At 38.0% G+C, this 23,428-nt stretch overlaps 1 protein-coding gene across 9 annotated transcripts in view; it reads left to right on the forward strand.

The window, feature by feature from the left end:
• Nucleotides 1-1,938: 1,938 nt before the first annotated feature.
• dscaml1 (Down syndrome cell adhesion molecule like 1) overlaps nucleotides 1,939-23,428 on the forward strand; it is a 144,392-nt gene continuing 122,902 nt past the window's right edge. For 4 of the 9 annotated variants that reach the window (XM_077208949.1, XM_077208950.1, XM_077208951.1 and 1 more), the window contains exons 1-3: nucleotides 1,939-2,123; nucleotides 15,887-16,207; nucleotides 21,095-21,241. In XM_077208949.1, coding sequence (XP_077065064.1) covers nucleotides 2,081-2,123; nucleotides 15,887-16,207; nucleotides 21,095-21,241 — 511 coding nt within the window. In that variant the 5' untranslated portion in view covers nucleotides 1,939-2,080. The remainder of the gene's footprint in view (nucleotides 2,124-15,886; nucleotides 16,208-21,094; nucleotides 21,242-23,428) is intronic. The other 5 variants (XM_077208946.1, XM_077208947.1, XM_077208944.1 and 2 more) reach the window with 3 other exon arrangements.

Consider the following 23,428-nt stretch of genomic DNA (forward strand, 5'->3'; position numbering starts at 1 on the left):
TAGTCATTGGGTAATATTGTTGAAGGGGCTGACCCATAAAAATGTTATCTCAGGCCCTGGTAGTTTTTGCAGTGACACTGTCCCAAAGCAGACTGCAAGAATGTCAACGTGAGGTATCTGGCTTGGTCCGGAAATGTACTGTTCTCTACACCAAAAATGAATTAATACATTTCAATGTCGTGAATTGTTGCCATTTTGTACTTTATGAAATGCAACCTTGTCCTTAATAGGGCTATATAAGCAAAAAACTTTGCCGAATTGGATTTAACGTGGTTAAACTAAGATTTGTTAAACTAGGCTGAAACTACTATACTCGTATTGGTTGCTGAAAGCATAAACTTAACCTAAATATTATAATCTAGAGAGTAGTCATAATGTATTTCCTTAATCAGGGATGGAGGATTTCTGCTATGTGAACATAAATTCACTATTGATTATTCCATTGAAATGATCTAAAATGACATGATATGAACTGGTGTGTTGCTGACTGCTCCAGCATTGTCTGGGGCTAGGTACGGATACGTTGCTGTCAGCGTGTACAATCACATGTCCGTGTGATGGATTTCTGTATCGGTTTATTCTCTGACAGGGCTGCACATAGCCTATAATCAATAGCACTACAGCGTGTTACAGATCAATAATTACCAGAAGAGAGTGTGTGTGGGAGTGTGAAGCCAGAGCGCTGGAGCGAAACCATCAAGCCAAACACTGTAACCATTGGTTTCAGACAATCACTTTACACATTGTTGTCATTTCTTAAGTTTTCCCGGGTGGGGAGGTAGTGTGCCGTACTGTAATTTTACACCCATACATGCACTATAGCATTGTTACATATAATTATCAAAATAATCCATATCCATCACTGCTTTATTCTTATAAGATAGAGGTTTCGCCTATTTCCATATGCAAAACTGGTTGCTTAATCTTAATAATGAGGGTTTAATAATGCTGTATAATTACAATTTCTACTGTTTAATAAAATATGTTTATATAAATATTTGTTTTTGCTGACTTTGCTGGTGTAGAAAGACACAATAGTCACCAGACGATAAAGCCGGGGTGGTCTGCGAGCATTATCCGCCACTCCAGACAATACACGATACGCCCTTCGCATGTCATTCCTCTCATTTTGATCGCGGAACATTGCCGGCAATTTAGACATTCTTCTGTGCGCCTCTGAAGCACGCGTTTTCCCTCATTCACATACGTTAATGTATGGAGAGAGCGTGACAGGGTCTCGTGCTGTTTCTCTAAGGACGCACGCGTGCCACTCAACGAGTAGTGACATAGAACGTATAGCCTACAGTATGCGGAGCGTTTTGCGCACAACATTTGCACGAACTTTACTTTAAAATGACTCTCAGTCCTGCCGGAAAAAAATCCCCACATGGTTTGATATGCGTATCTTGGTTTAAGGTGGTCTCTCAGGTCATGCTGGTTTTCCGTCCTGGTCTGTTGAAAAGTGCCTAAAACCAGCAAACAGGTCTGGCTGGGAGACCACGCAAGGTTTAAGCTGTTTTAATCAGCAGCGTTGAATCAATGCGAGATTTCTGACGATAAAAGGTAAGCCGTTGACATCGCGAAAAGTGATCCGCCGTGCGTAAAAAGGCAGTCATTTAGTTCCCAAGTGCGCCATGGTTACATTGAGTGCCACTGAATGCCCCGGCTGAATCCAGCCACGTGGACCGCTCACAACAACAAAAACAACAACAACCACAACAACAACATGTTAAGTCCTGTCCTCTATGATGCACTCAACCCACCCCCACCAACAAAACTCCGCGCGCCGTCCTCGCCGCGTCTCACTCTGGCCCCACACCAGCACCTCTCCATCTCGCCGTACCATTAGACTACCGAAGGAGGGGCCGTTCGGATGACGGTCCCGCGGAGGGGAGGGTACGAGAGGCGGGACCAAAGTCTTCCCCGCTTTTCGGCGCTGACGAGTACGGGACTAGGGCTGGAGAGATCGCCGGGGAGCATCGTCACCACTCCTGCACGGAGCCTCGCCTGGCCGAATACTGCACAGTGCACACGTCGGGATTGCAAAACATTCCTGAGAAATATACCTGCTATTTATGGCATGTGGCTGGTAACTTTACTCCTGCTGTATTCTTTTCAAGAAGGTACGTAGTCCGTGTATTTATTTATTGCTGCTTTTTGACTTGCAATGTGGAGAATTAACTGCACAATTAATTCAATTCACTTAGGTGGCCATTTGTTTGCACAAAAATTGCACTGTTCCAAGTTCAGTGGAGGGAGTTTCAACGTTATTTTATTGTGCGCTCACGTATCTGTATTTTGGGAAGTTTTTTTCCCTCTAAAACTAATATATAACTTCGTTCAAAATGTTTTTAGTTTCTTAAAATGGGGAAATTTGTTTCTCTAGTCGGCGATTAACGACGAGCAGAAGATTATGAGGCTGTAGGATCTGCATGTTCCCGTGCGCAAAGATGGGGGAGATAGCATGATTTGTATGCAAGATATGAATATGCTGTTGAGTTATGAATATGTAGAACGGGAGCAGATTTTTGCATCGGTCGTGTGCATTTGCCATACACTTTTGGCCTTCTGTATGTTGCTTGTTGGGAAAAGTAGAGTTGGTCAGTGAGGTGTCATTTTTTCTGCACTTGATACTTTTTTTTTTTTTACTGCGCTAGAATAAGAATGTAATTTTCTTGGATTTGAATAGGTCTGTTCATTTTTTATAGTAACATGCTTTTTATGCCTTAAGGGAAAAGAACAACTGGTATTTTGTAATAAAATTGAATATATCTGTATAGATCATGTGAAAAATAGAATGGCTTATGCAGCCTCATTTCCAATTAGCACTGGTGCAATTAGTGGTCCTCCATTTTCTATGCCAACAGATTCCTGGTTTGACTGTGCTGATGGTGGGTTTGATATGGCACATTTGAATTTGTATAAATGCAAAACGAAGATGTAGTTTATTTTGATCATAATTAAGGTTATTTATTTGCTCATTCTGTTAATTTTACGCATCAATTTATGTCATGATGTCTCCTCAACAATTTTGTTTTTGACACCTCACAGCATACATGCCCCTCCTTTCCTCACCCTCCAGGCTTGGAGATATGCTTTCAGTTTTTGCTCATATTTCCCCCCCTAAAATTATCTGCCAAAATATATTGGGATGAAACCACTTTTTAAAACGTCTGTTTTGAAGTGTTCTTTATCTGATATTGCATCGTCAAGTATGACTTTTTATTTGCCCACAAACGATTCAAATGCGAATGCTTCACCTGGTGATACAGTACTTGAGTTTGGATGCTTTAGAATTTAAATTATATATATATATAAATTTTTTTTTTATGTCATTTGATCGGGGAAGTAAGGTCAACATTATTCTGTTTCTCATCCAGTGTGTGTGGGGGTTTGTGAAAGAGAACTGTAGTGTGTAATAATGTGTGTTTGTGTATGTTTGTGTGTGTTCTTGTATGGGGAAGGAAGGGTGCAGTAGGGCGTAAAGTGCGTAAAAACGGGATATGGAGGGCGCAAACAAACTTATTTTTGTCATGTTCTCTTTTAATTTAATAATTCTCATAGTTTATATTGAGTTTTCTGTAATTCTCACAATATATATCTTATCATGTATCTTAAGCTCTGATGACACGGTCGATAGGAGATGTAAAACGCACATCAATTATCATACATGCATATGCATTAGGACTGCGTATTTTTCCGAGAGGGCCGCGCCTCCATCTTTTTCACTTTCAAGGAATGTAGAAACATTTCTCCTTAAAAAGCTTTTTCCAGCTTTTCAGAAATAATTGTATGTTATCATAAGAACAAATTTTAGTCGTTTTTGTTTAGAAATGAGCAGCCATTTTAAATGTATTATTATGCATTATCGTGACCCGGGCAAGTTGTAACATACCCCCCTGCCTCACACCTGAACCCCGGGCTGGGAAACCGAATTCAGAGTAAATTGTGGTCTCGAGGGTCAGCTTGTCTTTTTATGGAAATGCAACTAAATGAAATGAAAAAGGCACCGAGGGCATGCTGCAGTATTGAACGTTGAAATATACATTGTTATTTACATGTGAGTTATAATTTGATAAAAATTATAAAACATAATTATTATGGACAAAAATAATAGCAAATAGTATAACTATTATTATTGTACTAATTAATAAAGCCTTAGTTTATTGGAAGTATTTTTAATTGTGTTAATAGGACCTATAACATTTTAGAATGCATGTTATTATCCAGATGTTGTATACTCTTTGTGATAGGTCTCAATTTACAAAAAAATATCAAACATATATATATATATATATATATATATATATATATATATATATATATATATATATATATATATTAGCTTTAATAATTTTATTTAAGACATTTGCTTGGATATTAAATAATGAATAAAGGGATGGTATAGGCAGTGTTCGCTTGTGTGTCCAATATTTATTTTAAGGATCAGCAGTCGTAAGGTCGACAAATTTGTGTGGTGGCTGCGATATTATCCGGTCTGATCCGATTTTCTGAACATTTGCCTAAATTAAAATGTGATTGAAAGGAGCTTGCCATGCACGTCCAACACATCAGACGCGTTCAGAGTCAGACATATTATTATTGTTATTTATAATGGCCATGTGTATGTTTTACATCAACCATAACAGAAATATATGAACATTTACAAAAAATTGCCCACTTTCATGAGATTTCACCTCCAAACTGCTCGCAATGTCAAACCAGCTCCTCACATCAGGACACCTCCATCCGACCCGGTATCCCCCTCATAGAAATATGCAAAATTGGTTTCCCCCCCCCCATCAAATCCCCTGTTCTTCCCAGCTGCGCAATTAGTAGGAGATCTGCCGCATCCCCCACTCCAAAAGTAAATCAGGTCATTGGCCATAAGGACTCCATTTATTTCTCTCTCTCTCTCTCTCTCTCTCTCTCTCTCTCTCTCTCTCTCTCTCTCTCTCTCTCTCTCTCTCTCTCTCTCTCGTTATACTCGTCATATACACCTGTTCCTCTCTTCTTTCCATGACACTTCATTATAATACGATACTTCTAAAAAAAAAAAAGAATAAAGCCATGTGTGAAAGTAGCATGAGTCACAGATAATGTTACTCCCATGAATTGTGTACTATTGAACTTTCCTTCTTCTTGAAAATAAGATGTTTAGATTGAACAGGTTTGTCCCATCAGTGATTTTTTTAACTCCCCAAGGCACGAATTATGAATGTTCCGAATTTTTTTTGAAAAAAATCCCAAATTATTCCCACATAAATAATTTCACTCACTGGATAGTGGGCACTGTTTTTTTTTCATTAAAAAAAGTAAAATAAATAAATAAAGTTAGTCAAAGAATGTGTTTTATTTCTGTAACCGATGGGACACATACAGAGTCAAAAATTGCTCTGTCGAGAAAGTTGCAATCAATCAATATTTTGCCGGCAATTTTCGGGATAAAGACAGTCGATTATCAATAGGATATATATATATATATATATATATATATATATATATATACATACATACACATATAGACTCTTGAAATATTAGTATATTAGTAAATACATTAGCAAATTGTTTATTATGGCATGCTTCCTTTCATGGAATTAAACAGTTCTGGTCATGTGACTATTTACACCAGTCATGTAAAATATCCATATAAAATCAAGGCAGTCTGAACTCTGTGTAAAATGCACCATTAACTCTTTTCAGGCCCTTCAAACTTAAAAGAAAACTGGTCTCACAAATGCAACCGGTGAGATTTACTGGGTTAAGCGCCGTGCTATTCTTCCCTCCACCTAAAATCACACCCCGCCGCTCGACCTGCCATTTCAGCTGAAGTGCGGTCAAAATAAAAATCTTTGTGTCACTCTCGCGTTCCGCTTCGACAGGTGACCGCTGTTCTTCTTTCAGAGCTCGTGTGCCGATGAGTTAAGCGCGTGAACAAACACTCCTCGCCTCCTGAGAGCACCTGCTGCTCGCGACACGTCGGGGACACTTGTCCATCCAATCAGACACCACGCGCAAAGCATCCGTTCTATCTAGAGTCGAATAATGTGACGTGCGGTATCAGGGCGCAAACTGTGAGGGTTTGACTCCTCTATTTAAAGGGATAGTTAACCCAAAAATGAACATTCTGTCATCATTCACTCACACCCAAGTTGTTTCAAACCTGTATGAGTTTATTTCTTCTGCTGAACACAAAAGAAGATATTTTGCAGAATATGGGTTACCAAGCAGTTGACAGACCCCATTGCCTTACATAGTAACTATGGGAAAAGTCAAAGGGGTTTGGTTAGCGACATTCTTCAAAATATCTTCTTTTGTGTTCATCAGAAGAAAGAAATTCATACAGGGTTGGAACAACTTGAGGGTGAGTAAATGATGACAGAATTTTTATTTTTGGGTTAACTATCCCTTTAAAGCTCATTATTGATCTCTCCCAAAACACCCAATCAAATGGTTGGAGGTTAAAAAAAAACTATGTAGGCTATTAATTTTGTAGTCTAAGTATATTTCAAAATGTTTAAAACTTGTTTTCAATCAACTCTTGAGTAGCCTAACAATAAAAGTTGCAGAATCAATTCGTCAGTGCACTATGTAACGTTAGTCGCTCAGGAACAGAAGTAGCGGTAACCATAGCAACAGTACGCTGCTCGCGAGCTTTCCATTGTACGACCAGTGTTGGATTGGAAAGCAACACAACTGTCAATATTTTTGTATTATAGCTTTAAATATCACAGATATAATCACTAACACAAATAAATGCTGCTTTGTTTAAAACGTCTATAATACATTATAGGAAAGATAGCGTCAACATTCTGTTAAACGTATATTTCATTTCGATAGAAGAAATGGGTTTGTGAGACCAACCTCAAGGGTGAGTAATGTCAATGTTATTTTCTGTTTGTCAACCGTCTCTTTAGATGGCGTTTAGATAGTGGTGACAGTTCCTCAACATTTTGCGCCCTGAAAATTACTGTCAGAAATGACTTTTTAAAAAATTCGAAGTTTGTTTATTTCGCGTATATTCCAGTGCCACACTAACGTAGCATAGGCCTAAGTAACGTTAGGCCTACAAACGTGACGTGGGTCTTACACACCCTACATTTAACATCAATTCGTCAAAGGTCAAACGTCTGGTAAGTTCCATTCGTACGTTAGCTGTTTGTGAACGCAAATGTGGAGTGTAGCCAGTCTCATTATGTTTAAATTTTTTTGTGCTGTGTCTCAAACTTTGATATAACGTTAGCCTAATATGTTCATACCGGTATCTAATTTACAAATGAAACTAGTTAGAAACTTTTGATTATTTTGTAATGTCTGTCTGTCATATAATGTTAACATCCATTAAAATGGTCACAGCGACTTTCCCACATCCACTCCAGGATAGTGCTGGCTGTGTATTATTATTTCACTCATGTATACTATTTTCTAACTGATGGTGTTACTCACCTTGTGTTACAACACTCCTTGTTCTCCCCTATTGTACTTAGTAAATTATGAGTGGGCATGATTTATCTCAGACATAGTTACTTCCATCCAGAGAGAGGAATACATTTTTACTGTGGTTTCATCTTGGTAATTTTAGTATCAAGACAACTTTAGAGCAGTTTTAAAAATAATGATAAAAAATAAAGGGTTCCAAGTTTCTGCCGAAGAACCTTTCAGCGAGCTCTTAAAATAAGCTTTTTTTGAAAATCTAAAGAACTTTTTTCTACTTTAAAGAACTTTTTGTGCAATGAAAAGGAATCATAGATGTTATGGTTCTTTGTGGATCCATAGAAGCCATAAAGAACCTATATTTTTTAGAATGACATGATCCACAGAACTGCAGGTTCCTGTTGCTCCGGTTTAAGATTATGACATGGTTCTCACATGGAGTTAAAGAGTGCAGAGAAAGGGAGCAGTTTATAAACTATACAAACAACAGTTTATAAACTACCTGAAACACAGAAGATTCCATACATTTTTCTATTGCTTTGTCTGACACCCAACCTCCAAAATCATCACTTTGAAGTCTAAGCTACTTCGGCAAATGGTGTAAATGTTTAGTTTTTTCCCTGACGCTGCAGTACCGTGAAAAGAAGGGGGTAGAGATCCCTTACCCAATTCAAAATCAAGATTAGAAATGAAGAGACTCATCAGCCTCAGTCGTATGACAAAGATCATATCATATATTTGATTCATTATATAATGTAAACAGGATAGGTGTATAAAAAATGCTAATTATTTAAACAAATGTATAGATATGTCTCACACTTTTTTCTCTCCCTCTTCTCAAAGAGACTGCCATGCAAATGTGGGAGGTTACATGTGACTGATTTCCAATCTACTCTAGCTCACTCACGCAAAGCACTGAACAATCACAGGGACAACAGTGGCAGGCAAGATTTACTCTAATATACCAGAACAAATGTAATCTAAACACCAAGTTTACATGTGTCCTCCTCAGCCTAGCTATGAAGAAATGCCCGACACACACACATATACACACACACACATATACACACACACACACATATACACACACACACACACACACACACACACACACACACACACACACACACACACACACACACACACACACACACACACACACACACACTCATTCTCGCTATCATAAACCACTTTATAACTGGATGCAGCATAGGGCTGACTTTAGATTCAGCTGGAAGTTTCTCAGCACCTATAGTATTGATTTTTCCTTGACTGCGCTGTGCATAAATGATTATCAGTTTGATAAGTGGCTTGTCTGAGGAAAGGTATAAAAACAAAGGAGGAAGAAAGTCAGCCTCTCTCTCTCCTAATTTCATGAGTCATTTTAAAAGGTTAAAGAAAACATTATGACACTGGAAGCTGTTAAAAAATATTCAGCGTTGTAGCGCAATACAGACAGGCTTGACAGCGGAAATGGCCCTTCAACAATCTGTGAATAAATTAATTGGGAGGCTCGGAGGCAAATGGATGGTTGAATTGCGTTGTTGTCGAACAGTTGCACGTCCCAAAAATATGTGTCTGCATTTAGACATGTTTATGTAGGTGAGACAGTGATCAGAAGAGAGATTGTGTGCCGATTTCTTTGGGGACAGGGTGTGAAGATCTATGCGTGTGCATGTGAGAGAGTGTGTGTCTAAGCAAATGCAGATGAGCGACTGAGAGAGCTGCATTATGCATAGCGGCTCACCATTGGCAATTGCCTAGGATATCCGCAATGTATTTTCAAATGGCATTTTCATAGCGATTGAACAAAAAAATATATGTATGCATATGTTGTGCAAATGTGCAACTGCTAGGAGGACCACACATAAAGGGGGAGTTAAGAAAGAGAAAAATGGAAGGCGATTAACAGGGAGAGATGGCGAGAAGGAGGGAAAAACAACATGAAATGATGAGCAAAGACATTTTTGAGCAGGAATTTTTTCGGTTGGAGGAAGTGGGTGGAGAATAACGCGTCCATCTTGAGAGTTAGACAGATAGAAAGGGAAAATGGGCATCATTAATGGAGCGTTTCAGCATTCCCATGCAGCCCTTTCCCTCGTTTGGCATATGGCTACGAGAATAGCAAGGAGCTACAGGGCTTCGTTAGCCCTCACACGGAAGTCATCTCAGAACAAAGAGAGAAGAAATTGGGTTATCCAATTGCACTTTCGCTTTTCTCTCCTTAAGACTCTCCTAAATTACTGATCATCTACCCATGGACCAGGATGGATATCCTTGGACATAGTGGACAACTATTGTTGCATGCTTTGTGTGGGTACTGCTGTTGATGTGTTTCCATTTTTTTCTCCCCGATGAGTTTCAATGCATACAGTAGCATCAACAAATCACCACACTAAATTGATTTACTTTGAATACACTGCTTTATGCTGTAACTAAACCATTGGTTCTAAAAACTTTCTTCATTTATTTGGCGGCCATTCAAAATTGGCTGACATTTTTTCGTAAGCAACATCGCTAATATATTTCCTTACAATATAGTGTACGTTTTTTTAGTGATTTTATTTATTTGTTGGCTCTTAAAAATGTGTAATTGACAGCTCAGTATAGAAGAATTTGGGACTGTGCCTGTTTTTGTGGCAATCAGCAAATCAGCATTTGCCATTTCCTGCGGCTTTAAAGGGTTAGTTCACCCAAAAATGAAAATGATTCACCCTCATGTCGTTCCAAACCCGTAAGACATTCGTTTCGTCGTTGGAACACAAACAATGATATTTTTAATGAAATCTGAGAGCTTTTTGTGTGTCCATGTGACTCCAGTGGTTTAACCTCAATTTTATGAAGCGTTGCGAGTGATTTGTTTGCGCAATAAAAACAATTTACCACTTTATTTACAAATGATTCATCTCCAACGCAGGTTCGCGCAACTATGTCTGCTCTCGTGTCAACACAACAAACACGTCGTGGTGATCCCGTGAACGCATGCAGGAAGTTAGTAATTTGTGGTAAATTATGGGGTTTTTTTTAGCAAACAAAGCACTCGTGTCACTTCAGAAAATTGAGGTTAAACCACTTGGGTCACATGGATTACTTTTATGATGTCTTTACTACCTTTCTGGGGCTTGAAAGTGGTAATTGTGTAGCTGTCAATGAAGGGACATAAAACTCTCAGATTTCATTAAAAAGATCTTCATTTGTATTCCAAAGATGAACGCAAGTCTTACGGGTTTGGAACGACATGAGGGTGAATAATTAATCACAGAACTTAAATTTGTGGGTGAACTAACCCTTTAAAGTTGCTGGAAATTATGTCATGACAAAGCTGATTGGCTGATTGCCACAAAAACACTCAATTTCACACTTTTAAGGTGTGGTCACATCAGCAAATTTAGGCAAAGTTTTCCATTGTCTATAGTGTTGCGATCTATGAAACACTGCTCACTCAGAAGTCACTTTAAAACCAAGCAGCTTTCTGTTGGTCGGCATGGCGAATTCACATGACCAACTTGAACATGAGCGAAATCTGCATATGGAACTTTTTTGCCCTTTTACGAAACTGCCGATCGCACGGATTCCTTTAGAAATAACTGGAATTCCGCACTTTTAGAGTAATTTATCACATGCCATTGACAGCTCAGGTTATTGGCTCAAAAAGTTTTGTGGTCCCATGAGCAGAGGGAATCCTTTGTCTAGGTATAATTCTATTATAGCATCCCAATAGTGACACCTGTTGGTGTGGAGGACAAACTGCAGCTCTCCTGGTGTCAAGCTTTTTCCTTTCCCCCTCCTATACTTCAGACCCAGACAGTGTGGGGGGATGTGGATATCCCTAGGCCCTCCCTTTTGGATCCACAACCCCTTACCCAGAACCCCACTGTGAGATTATAGATATTGCAATCTTTATTATGGGGGTTTATGCTTTAGGCTATAATCTGCACAGGCATAAGGGGTGGGGGGCAGGGGGACTAACCAGTTGACCTGTTTTTCATCCCATATCAGTACGACCATGATATTTCCCAGTGTTGCTGTGTTTTGTTCAGATCTACAGTGAACTGATGTGTTGACTTTCCGCTATTGCCTATATTTTCTGATGCCATGCACAGGATGGCGTTTGCTCTTGTTTGTCCAATGATAAGCAAGAGATGTATTTTATATCTTTGAAATAACTTTTACAGATTAACAGATGTTTGTGTTTGCTTAGTTTTAAGTTGCATTTCTGCCGAGAGGAGATTGACGCTGTCTATAGTGCTGAAATGTGTTTAGGGACCATTCAGTTACTGTCCATGGTCCTGAAAAGAGCTCTCAGAATTATATTTGACACAGCTCAGAAACCAGGATAGAGTGCACTCTGCTCTCGTCCCAAATAGCACTTAAGGCTGACGGCAGCCAGGGACTGAGTCCATTTTGAGCATGTCAGGGATCTTTGCTGTTTAACTCTAATGCTGGATCCAAGAGGTTCTTTATACAAAAGCGTGGGTCAAAACATTTGCTTCAAACCCTAGATTTGTCAGTGCAACTATGGCACTACATTAAGTGCTGACTTCGCATGCACATCAAAACTCAGTCTAGTCCAGCGGTTCTGAAATGGGGGGAGGGTCGTGAACATCTAAAGGGGCTAAAGCATTCTCTAATTATATATAAATTAATCAATTAAATTAAAAATTTATTTATTTATTAAATAATTGTAAATAAAATTAAATGTTTATTTGTTTAATTTATTGAAATGCTACTATGAAATTGACTGCACCACTGAGCTTTTTATTTATTGCAGCATATAACCTTGGCAAACAAAACTTTTTAATTTGTTGGATCACAATTTGATCTAAAACATTTGCAATTCCACTTCTAAGAGATATAGTCATGCTGTCTTTCCTTCAAATGGTTATAAACAGTTCTTTTAGACAGTTCATAACTCTTTTAAATCAGTTACATAAAAAACGTATATTTTACGTGTATATTAAACGTTGTTTAATCTGATACCGAAAAGTAAGACTGATTACCCTAACTAATTGCTCTAAATGCTAGTTGGCCGTACTTGTTCTAAAAGTGGGAGTTCGCCCAAAATTGAAAATTCTGTTATCACTTACTCACCCGCAAGTTGTTTCAAACCTGTATGAATTTCTTTCTACTGCTGAACACAAAAGCCAAGTTTTTAATAAACTTGCCTTTTTGAAGATACAAAAAAGAAGATATTTTAAAGAATATGGGTAACCAAACAGTTAATGGGATGCTGGGATTCTAGATCATGTTAAGAAAATAGTTAGAAAATAAAATATTTGTCAGTTTCATAGCTGTGTAGGCAGTCTTTTAAAAAAAATATAGGGGGACTATAGTGGACTTTTGAGTAATAAAGGTTGAGAACTGCCAGTCTAGACCTTGTTCTAATGTAATCCAGCACATTTTTATTTCATGCGAAGCGTGAACAACGAAAAGCATTTTATTTCATTCCCTTGCAACCTGTGACTCCTGACTCCACAAAACCATTCACTGCAGCCCCCCATCTAACCTACTCCTCTGCTCACTCTAGACCTGGTCCTGTCTGGACTCATGCCCCCTGGCTCGCACCCACCTCCATAATCTGCCCTCCCCACAGGGCAGAGTGAGAGGGGAAGCGGTAGAGGCCCTCCACCGTGCTGCGATTATCAGGCCAGGAAGGCTCTGTGTGTGTTAAATGTGAAAGGAGATTATATGGATTTAACTCTCTGCGTCTGGCGTACAAATTCCAATCACATAACATATCCCTTCATGTTCTATGGGAATATAAAAAGAGAGGGAGAGAAAGTGATGGATGGAGAGAGAAAGAATCCAAACCCCCACCTTGCCCAGTAAAAGCTTTAGCTCTAATCTCAGCCTTTCAATTCTCTAGCACCACTTTTTTCATGTTTTTCATTCTATTTATGCTTTGCATGTTTATTTTCCTTATTCCAAATGGATATTATTATTGTCCTTTGTTTCTCAAGACCGTTAAAAGGAGTAGCTTATAACTGTCAAAAGTAATAATAACATAATTTTAGTGATTATTTACCAACCATGTAGATGGTTTCATGTCTTTCCAAACCCATTTAACTTACTTTTATTTTTATTTTTTGTGTGGAGCACAAAAGAAGATATTTTATAGAATGTCGAAGCTGCTCTTTTCCATACAGTGAAAGTGAATGGGGACTTGGCACAGCCGTGGTTTCATTGCATTAAAAGAAGCAGCATTTTCATTTTTAGGTGAACTAATCCTTTAATATTCAACTTTATTGGGTATAAATTCCTTTTTTTTTATACATTATGAGTCTTCTGTGCATGGAAGCTTATAGTTTACTTATCTATGGCACCCCATTGACTTTAATGGCATGGTAGCATGTCACCATTATTCTTTCGAACACAATGAGAATCACAAGAATGGGGGTTAATCCAGGCATTGTTGACATAAACCTGGTGGGGGGCATTAATTAAATGTAATTGCCTTAGAAGAAAATGCTCTTGCTTTGGGCTTGTGTCTCCCTTGGCTCGGAGCCAGAGCTGAGCTAAGCAATTTTCAGAATACAAAAAAGATACAGAGCCATCCCACCAGAACCATGTAATCCGTAATAGAGCCTGCAGATAATAGAGACGCTGGAATGGTAAATCACTAAAACGCCGCCTTTGAAGGACATCATTAGCTACGCTGCTAAATTAACACGCGTTAATTTACGCAACCATCTTTTTTCCCCTCTTTTCTCACAGTAGTCTGGGTTTGGTAATACACAAAGAGCGAATGATTGTCTGATCCACATTAGCTGTCAGAGAGGTTTGTAGATACATAGCGGGGGTTCTATGACCTATTTATTCTCCTATCAGATGGCAGCATTCAGCACGGCTCACACTGCACACATATTAGATAAGTGATATTCTTTAATGCCTGCACTATGACTGCTTGTTATCACTGTCATTTGGGTTAAGGTTGGATAAGTAAGATTCCTTTGGTAAGGAAGCATCTGCCAAGAATTCATACATTATAAAAAGATGTGATTGGAGAGTAAAGATCCACTCTTACTGTGGAAAAAGTCAGCTTTTGTTTGGAAGGCTTGCTGATGCCTGCATCTTACTTTGTTCATTTACATCTGTGTTTGCTTCTGTGAAAATTGCAGCATTTTCAGTTTTGCAATGAGTCAATTTAAATGAACACTTTCTATTGATGCTAAAGAATCTGGGGTGTGTTTTCCAAAAGAGTTAGCCAACTATGTTAACAAGTTCTGTCGTTAGCAATGATTTGGTGCTTCCCGAAACCATAGTTTCACTAAACATTCGCCAGTTGTTTGGTTGGAACTACAGTTTTTGACCTATGGCTAGAAGCATAGTTTCTTGTTAGTCCGACATGTGAACATATAGATCGTGCTCTTGATCAAAATAACCAAGCTTACATGCATTACAATTTATATCTTTCATTTAGTGCTGGGCAACGATTAATCGCATCCAAAATAAAACTTTGTGTTTACATAATAAATGTGTGTTTACTGTGTATAATTATTTTGTTTGTATAAATACACACATATGCATGTATATATTTAAGAACATGTTCATGTATATACTGTATATAATATTAATACATAATTGATATTATATATAAATATAAATATTTTATATATAAATGACTCATTTTTCTTATACATGTATATGTGGAAATGATTATACACAGTACACACACATATATTATGTAACAAACTTTTAGTTTGGATGCGATTAATCGTGATTAATCATTGCCTAGCATTAATATAAAAAGTTTTTCAAGATTGTGCATTTGCGAATGCTCACCAGACACCCAGGAAACCCCGAAATATGACGCAAGAGGGAACCTGTGATTGAATCGAACATCTGTAAATCAAAACAACGAATAACAAAAATAGTGAAGTAGTCTTCAAATGCCATGTTTTTTATTTAATGGCAATAATCTGACATTAATTCGATCTTGAACCAATGAATTAGCATAAGTTGGTACTCCATCATCTGCGCGACGTCAATTGACTAGCTACAGTAGTTAATTTCTCTAACAATGTGTCACAATACGGTATTTATGCAGCTAGTTATGTTGTTGGACAGGGAATGCAACCCTTAGCTTTCATATAGATTGTGCACTTGGAAAACGACAGACAAAATAATCAGATAAAGGACAATTTTTGGTAACATCATCTTCTCAATCCAGTGATTGATTTCTAAATTTGAATCGAGTTGTGCTGACCCAATGGGAACGTCTCTGAGATAATCCAATCAGAGGACGGTAGGGCATGCACTTTACCAGACGTGATTGTGAGGTGGAAGTTTGCCAGAAGGACACACAGAGCTTATTTCATGATGTGCTGCTCATTTCAAAGTGCAGTAACCCAAAGGAACAAGTATGAGTTGGCCCCTTAAACTGTCCAGGTGTTGATTTGCAGAATTTAACTCTTTGGTCACTTTGTGACTGACCATGTTGTCTATCTTCCAGTGCACAGCGAGGATGTGGTCTCGACGCGGCTGTACTTTGTGAATGCTTCCCTGCAGAGAGTGACCTTCTCCAGCTCAGTGGGGGTGTCCCTGCCCTGTCCTGCGGGTGGCGCCCCCCATGCCGTCCTCCGCTGGTACCTGGCCACTGGCGACGACATCTACGACGTGCCACACATCCGCCACGTTCACGCCAACGGCACGCTGCAGCTCTACCCCTTCTCCCCCTCTGCCTTCAACAGCTTCATTCATGATAATGACTACTTCTGCACTGCCGAGAACCAGGCCGGCAAGATCCGCAGCCCTAGCATCCGTGTCAAAGCAGGTGAGACCTGATTCCATACATCTGTCGGCCTAGCTATCCATCTATCTACTGTATTTATATGGTGCTGCAGTGTTGTGTAAAGGTCAGGGTTGGCAACTGCAAAGTTGTTGCTTCAAGTCTCACAAGGAACAGGCCATAAGCTATCATTTTCATGTCCTTGAACATATGACCTTTGGATGAAAGTATCTACTAAATAATAGCTTACTTGCTCATTATATATTAAACCGTGATCCTGTCAATGGCGCATGGACAGATAATTTTTTTAATGAATTTAAATAAATATACTTGTATTATTCAAAAGATTTTTTCAAAGAAATTAATACTTTTATCCCACAAGGACTCACTTAATTAGTCACAAGTGACAGTAAAGACATATTTATAATGTTACAAAACTATTCAAAGTAAATCCAAAACTATTTCAAGTAAAAATCTACATTGACTGTTTTTAAATATTTTAAAATATTACTCTAAATGCAGCCTTGATGAACATGAGAGGATTCTTTCAAAAACACTAATAATATTTTTGTGCATCCTTGATATAGAAATACATATTTCTTACCAGCCATAAAACTGTTTTACATTATTTTTTTAATAAATAATAAAAAATATAATTTTAATTAAATAAATATGATTGTTTAAATAAAACAAAATTCAATTTACACATAACAATATTTAAAAAATAAAATAGAAATTCCCTTGAATATTGATAACAAATAATGCTGGCCATTGTGACATGATACATGATACATGGCATTGTAATTTTGTTCCATATATTTTGAAATTCCTCACATTTGGACAGTTTAGAAAGAGGAATATTCCACATGTCACCACATGGGCTTTTTATTTCTTTAGAAAATGTCCCAAGAATCATTCAAATCACATCCGTGAGGGTCAGATTAACATTCTTACATTCAGACCTGCATTACATTGCATTTCCTAATACATTTTAATTTACAGCACTTGTATTGCCACTTGACATGTTCATTTTGGATCTTGTGTATACCCTTACTATAATCTGCGCACTTTTATCCTAAATGATTGTAATTGGTTTCCGTCAGCATCTCTTTACAGACCATATTGCTCGGAGAAAAGAGCAAAGTCAACGTAGGCGCTGTGGCAGAGGGGGGCACGTGACGTTACAGGTGGAACATGAGTTCTTAGCTTAACATCTGCAGTAACAGCAGAAGTAGCGGCCGCCATATTGCTAACCTAAATAAGAATGTAAGTGCCAATTGGATGTCCCAGTGGCCGGCCTGTTGACCTGGCTGCTTTAAAAAGCAGCGCACAGACGGGCACACTACGCTACAGACAGTTGGCGGACTGACCCTCCCACACGGTGCCAAGGTCAGCGCTCGTGAGTGGGGCTGGGCGCCCAGCAACAGAGAGGGATATCCATACACTTCCCTACACTCACACACACACACACACGTTCTTATGCCAGTCTGCGCAGTGCCAGTGTCCCTCCTGTCTCCCAGTCTCCATCTGTCCTCTAAGCTAGAGTTCCCATCTCACACACACATACACACACACATGTACACGTTCACCTACTCTGAATTTCCCAGAAATAACCCCATCGAGCGACGCCAATCTAACACTATTATAAATAACATCAGTTTGAACGATTCTTCAAATGTAACCAGTCGAGTTCAGTCCTCACTGCTTTTTCCACCTCACCCGCATTAACATTAAAGTCTCAGAGGATGGAATGAATTACCTACCAACTAGCGACAAGACGGGGGTGACTTTAGCCTCAAATAATTACACTAATTAATCAATTAAGTGCTGAGATGCAGCAAAACTGCTAGTGGACCTAGCAACCCACACAGAGCCCTGAGGAACCCAACACTGGGGCTCCCTCACCAACCAATCAGATCCTGGCACTGAAAGGTTGCCATGGGTACGGTGAGGGGAGGGGCAGGGTGTGGCACTGAATGTCTCAGGTGGCACTGGAGAATGATGACAGCTGACAGCTCACTGTATGACACCATCCCCCCCATGCTTCTCTCTCTCTTTCTCTCCCTCCTCCTCTTTTCTCACCCACTCTCCTGCATGCTGATCCTGTGCCAATAATAGCACGGGCACCTGTGTGGATAGCTCTACATTTATGAAAATCTCCCTAGGAGGACTTCATGTGAGTGTGTGTGTTCCTCCTCGCTCTCACTGTTCATTTTTCATTTAGCCTTTTATAGTGTCTCAACTTCTAGCATCTCAATTGATTGTGTCCCTTTATTCATATGTAGTAGAGAAAAGCATCTATCTATCTATCTATCTATCTATCTATCTATCTATCTATCTATCTATCTATCTATCTATCTATCTATCTATCTATCTATCTATCTATCTATCTATCTATCTATCTATCTATCTATCTATCTATCTATCTATCTATCTAATCTCTTTGTCTGTCCATCGTCCATCCATCCTACCATCCATCCAAAGGGAATTATAAAACAGATACGCAGAAATAAAATGCAGAAATTGAATTCTTCTTAAACTCACTCTTCATTTTCCTAATAGAAGCTATGCTATATCAATTTAACTATAATCTTAAATAGACTGTCCTACACCCTGTATTGAGTTTGTCAAAAGTCAGTATAAGGGTTAAACACAGACCTTGTGCGTTGACTGTGACAGGTGCAATGTGACACAAGCTCACACTTTCTTTCTTTCTTTCTTTCTTTCTTTCTTTCTTTCTTTCTTTCTTTCTTTCTTTCTTTCTTTCTTTCTTTCTTTCTTTCTTTCTTTCTTTCTTTCTTTCTTTCTTTCTTTCAGCCCTTGTTTCTTTCTTCCTTTCTTTCTTTCAGCCCTTTGTTTCTTTGGCTTCCTGCCTCCTGATAGGTCATGTTAATTTTTTTTCACATTTACATTAATGAGCACCATTCACCACCTCATTCTTATTCAGTTTAGTTATTTTCCCCTTTTTGTACGTCTTGCGTCATGAATAAGTGAATATGGTGTTTGGTTTCTCTCAAGTTAATTATTTAAACGATACTGATACAGGACTCAGTCCTCCTGGTGTGCAGAAAGAGAGCACCAGCCCGTGTGTCAGTCCGTTTCCAAGCAACCGATGAGTATAGTCAGGCATCAGTAACATTCTAATGATGCCGCACATGAAGACGGAGAGTCATTTGCCCATAAAAAATGCTATCTGCTATTGTTGTCGGAGAATTCGTCTGTGAATTTTACGCATGCATTATTGAAGCCTTAGAGATGTTTTGGCTTGTTTACGCTCTTTCGACTGCTGTAAAACCACATTCCACAGCCAGGTGTAGCGCGATCCGAGGTGAGGGGAAAAAAAACTAGCTAATAGGGCCGGTTTGAGTTAGTTTATCTTTAGAAATTCAATAAGGCCTGAGACTCGCAGTCAATCAATGACTGAATAAATGATTATTCGTAGACTATGGAGTCCTGAGTGTAATAGGGAGTTCTATTGATTTGTTCTATTGATTCAAATCTCATCTGCATCAGTAAGAAGCTGATTAGTTAACAGTGGGCAAACATACACAGTCTGCTTTAACTTACTTAAACATCTTTCATTTACATATTTTGATAAACTGATTAAATATTAAGAAAGAAAGAAAGAAAGAAAGAAAGAGAAAGAAATATAATCGCTGGACTCAACGATTCAGTACTTTACCATCAGACAAGGACACTGAATCATCTTGCTCTGGGTGACACTGGCACCTGGCAGAAACTGGCCGCAAGCCAGGCGTTGATTATATATAGAAGGAAAGGTAGTGAGTGAAAGCGAGACTTGAAGGGGTGGCCTCAGAGTTTGGTTGTGGGTGATTGCCACGTTTCATGAATTCTGAATTCTGATGATGAAAAAAGGGTGAAAAAGCTGCGTAGATGAATTGGACTTGAATCCAATTGCAATACCCACAGAGTTCTCTGAAAACATCCCCCGACTGCAAAATCAAATTTGCGGCGTCATGTTCGTGAATGAGATGCCCTCGCTCTGCGTCTTGCGTTACTTCCCCTAAGAAACGAGGGGGAAATTAAAATCCGTAAGTAAATTGATGTTGATGAAAGACACAAAGCAAATTGAGTCCCTGAAATTAAAATGAAATTCAGCGCCTCCTTTAATCTGTTCGCACTCCCTCGTCGCCCTTTACTGTAGGAGGATCTCCTCACCCATAAATAACACCTTCGTACCCAGCTTGCTTTGTGGGTTCTTCTCGTCTATTGATTTTTCGTCCAGGTTCCGGTTGTCAGGAGCAGAGAGGATCCCTTTAGCGGGGGCAAATGTTTCTGACAGCTCCAGAGGCTCTGTACCGGCGTCCACTCACCGCCGTCTGCATGCATTGCCAGGGTGATTTATAAAAAGGCCACTTCCTGAACTCTTGAACACCTCTTGACAAAATTTTTTTGTCTCAGTCTCAAATATCCAGTAATATATGCTCTAAATTGTTTGATAAAATGAATGCATTTGTCCCAGATCAGGTCTTTTTGGATTCACAGAGAAGGATACCTCACCTCCATTCATAATATATATATATATATATATATATATATATATATATATATATAGTTCACGTTATTATACATTCAAAATGTAACTAAAACTTAAAAAATAAAATAAAAATGAATAGGCTAAATAAATATTTGATTAACATTAAATATAGTTAATAGATCTGTCAAATCGATTAATCAATTTGTATTTATTTAATTATTAGTGCTGTCAAATCGATTAATTATAACTAATCGATTTGACCACTAATAATTAAATAAATAAATAAATATTTACTAATTAATATTTTTATTATTAAATAATTAAAATATTTTTTATATTATTGTATAATTACTTAATAATAATGTATTGTTTAATAATTATTTATTTAATAATAAATTCCAACATCTGTTTCTTCTCTGCCTCATCATGAACAGTGTTCAGGGAACCTTACACGGTTCGCGTGGCGGACCAAAGGTCCATGCGGGGCAACGTGGCCGTCTTCAAGTGCCTCATCCCCTCTGCTGTGCAGGAGTACGTCAGTGTGGTGTCCTGGGAGAAGGACACTGTCTCCATCGTCCCAGGTAAGACATTCCTCGCACTGTTGGGCTGTTTAAAGTAACCGCTGATTTGAAATATGTCGTTTTCATACATTTTGGACATGCAACAAATCCAAAATTCTGTACAGGAAGGTATGTTGCACCTGTGATTTTGTGTCAGTTTGGTTTATTTGTTCCCTGTCATTGAAAGGGCGGGATGGTCATTCTAGTTTCAATGTGTGGAGAACAACGGATGTTATCTGAGAGTCCAAATAGGGTCAGGGGTCACAAACTTAGGGATGTGAAAACATTGAAACAGATTTTATTATATTTAAATCCATTCCACACAATTCTGCAGAATTCTCTCTGAAATTGAGCACAGAAAATGAATAAGACCACAGATTTCATATGGTCTGGGAGGGTTATAAACTGTTTGGAAAGCCAGCAATTCAGAAGTTGGATGAAACTATGGATGCGCTTTGCACTATTCTGTGGATTGTGCATGTAATTTGGTAAGCACAGTCTTGCAAGTTGTGCAGTGTCCTTTTTCTCTTAAAAATATTTTGTTATTGTGTTTGAAATGTATTATACTGGATATAATTCAATGCCTAAAAGGTTTTTGACCTTCTTATTGGCTGCAAAAGAAAGTTTGTATTTAAAAAAAAAAGACAATCACATTATAGAAAGAATTCATGGAATGTTTTGGAATGAGAATGTAGATCCTCTCATTTATATATCATTATAACTCTAGTTCATCATTAAGGTGAAAAACAGTTTCTGCAAAAATAAGAAGGCCTAATTTCCAAAATAGATTTTGGATTTAATTTGGTCCTTTTTCCTTGAACATTCATCTGAGATGTTCAAATGAAAATAAAAGCAGCCTGGCTGGGATACCCTCATATTCTCAATATGGTCTTGGGCAACCCTGTTAATCAGTCCGAATTCATTTTGGCCTTTCTTAATGTCTCCCGTCTTGTCTGGATGGAGTATAAACTGAAAAATAGGACAGATCAACAAAATGGAGCTGAATAAAGACACTGTTACTGTCAGCACGAATGATTTTCACTCATTTCCAATATTATCTAACGTGGTATGCGTGCAGCATTACACAGAGATTTTCATAGGGGTCATGTTCGTGGAGGTTTGTCTGAGTAATAGGGTTGCAAATTTAGCCTAATTTAAGCAATGAGTCAGTATGACCAACTAGTTTGGGACCAAATGTTGGTTTGTAGTTATCGATAAACATATTTCAGAAAAATGACTGGAAAAAATTGTTTGATAGTAACTTAAACACTAGATACTGTTCTTGCTAGGTAAGTTTTATAATAACAATGGTTTATGTAACATATCTAATTGTTAGATATTGTTAGATGTGCTTGTTAGGATTTGGGTCTCTATTGCAGTGCTATTTTTGTATAATATTCTCTTGTATTTTACTAATATTTTAAATTAGTTTTTGGATTTGTATTTCATTTTAGTTTAAATTTGAGTCATTTTGTTATGTTCTTGTCTTTTTTTATTACTTTTTGTTTTTTAATATTTCTATATAGCTTTGATTTTTTATTTATTTTAGTTTCAGTAAATTTAGTAACTTTAATGGGCTATATGTAGAATTCAGAAACACTTGTTATTAGGGACATTTAACTTATTGCTGGTGTTCATGCACACGTAACGTGATTCAAGGCCCCCGAGATACTCACGGTGAAGTTCTTTTTGTTATTTCCTCTCAATAACAAAATAACAAAATCAACGCACAAAAAAAATGAAATTAGCATTTAAGAAAGCATCTGATCATAGCGATGTGGTTATGTTTGCACCAGCTCTGTGATTCACCGGCATTATGAAGACAGATGAAGTAATTAAAAGTACACTGTTGAGATAAGTTTGATTATAAAGTATATTTGAGACTATAGACTGTATAGATGTAGCTATGTGATTATAAAGTATATTTGAGACTATAGACTGTATAGATGTAGCTATGTGATTATAAAGTATATTTGAGACTATAGACTGTATAGATGTAGCTATGTTATTATAAAGTATATTTGAGACTATAGACTGTATAGATGTAGCTATGTGATTATAAAGTATATTTGAGACTATAGACTGTATAGATGTAGCTATGTGATTATAAAGTATATTTGAGACTATAGACTGTATAGATGTAGCTATGTGATTATAAAGTATATTTGAGACTATAGACTGTATAGATGTAGCTATGTGAATATAAAG

The sequence above is a fragment of the Siphateles boraxobius genome, unplaced genomic scaffold, assembly GCF_051911475.1.
Source record: "Siphateles boraxobius isolate OS27281-9 unplaced genomic scaffold, OSU_SipBor_1 6, whole genome shotgun sequence".
Classification (NCBI taxonomy): Eukaryota; Metazoa; Chordata; class Actinopteri; order Cypriniformes; family Leuciscidae; genus Siphateles; species Siphateles boraxobius.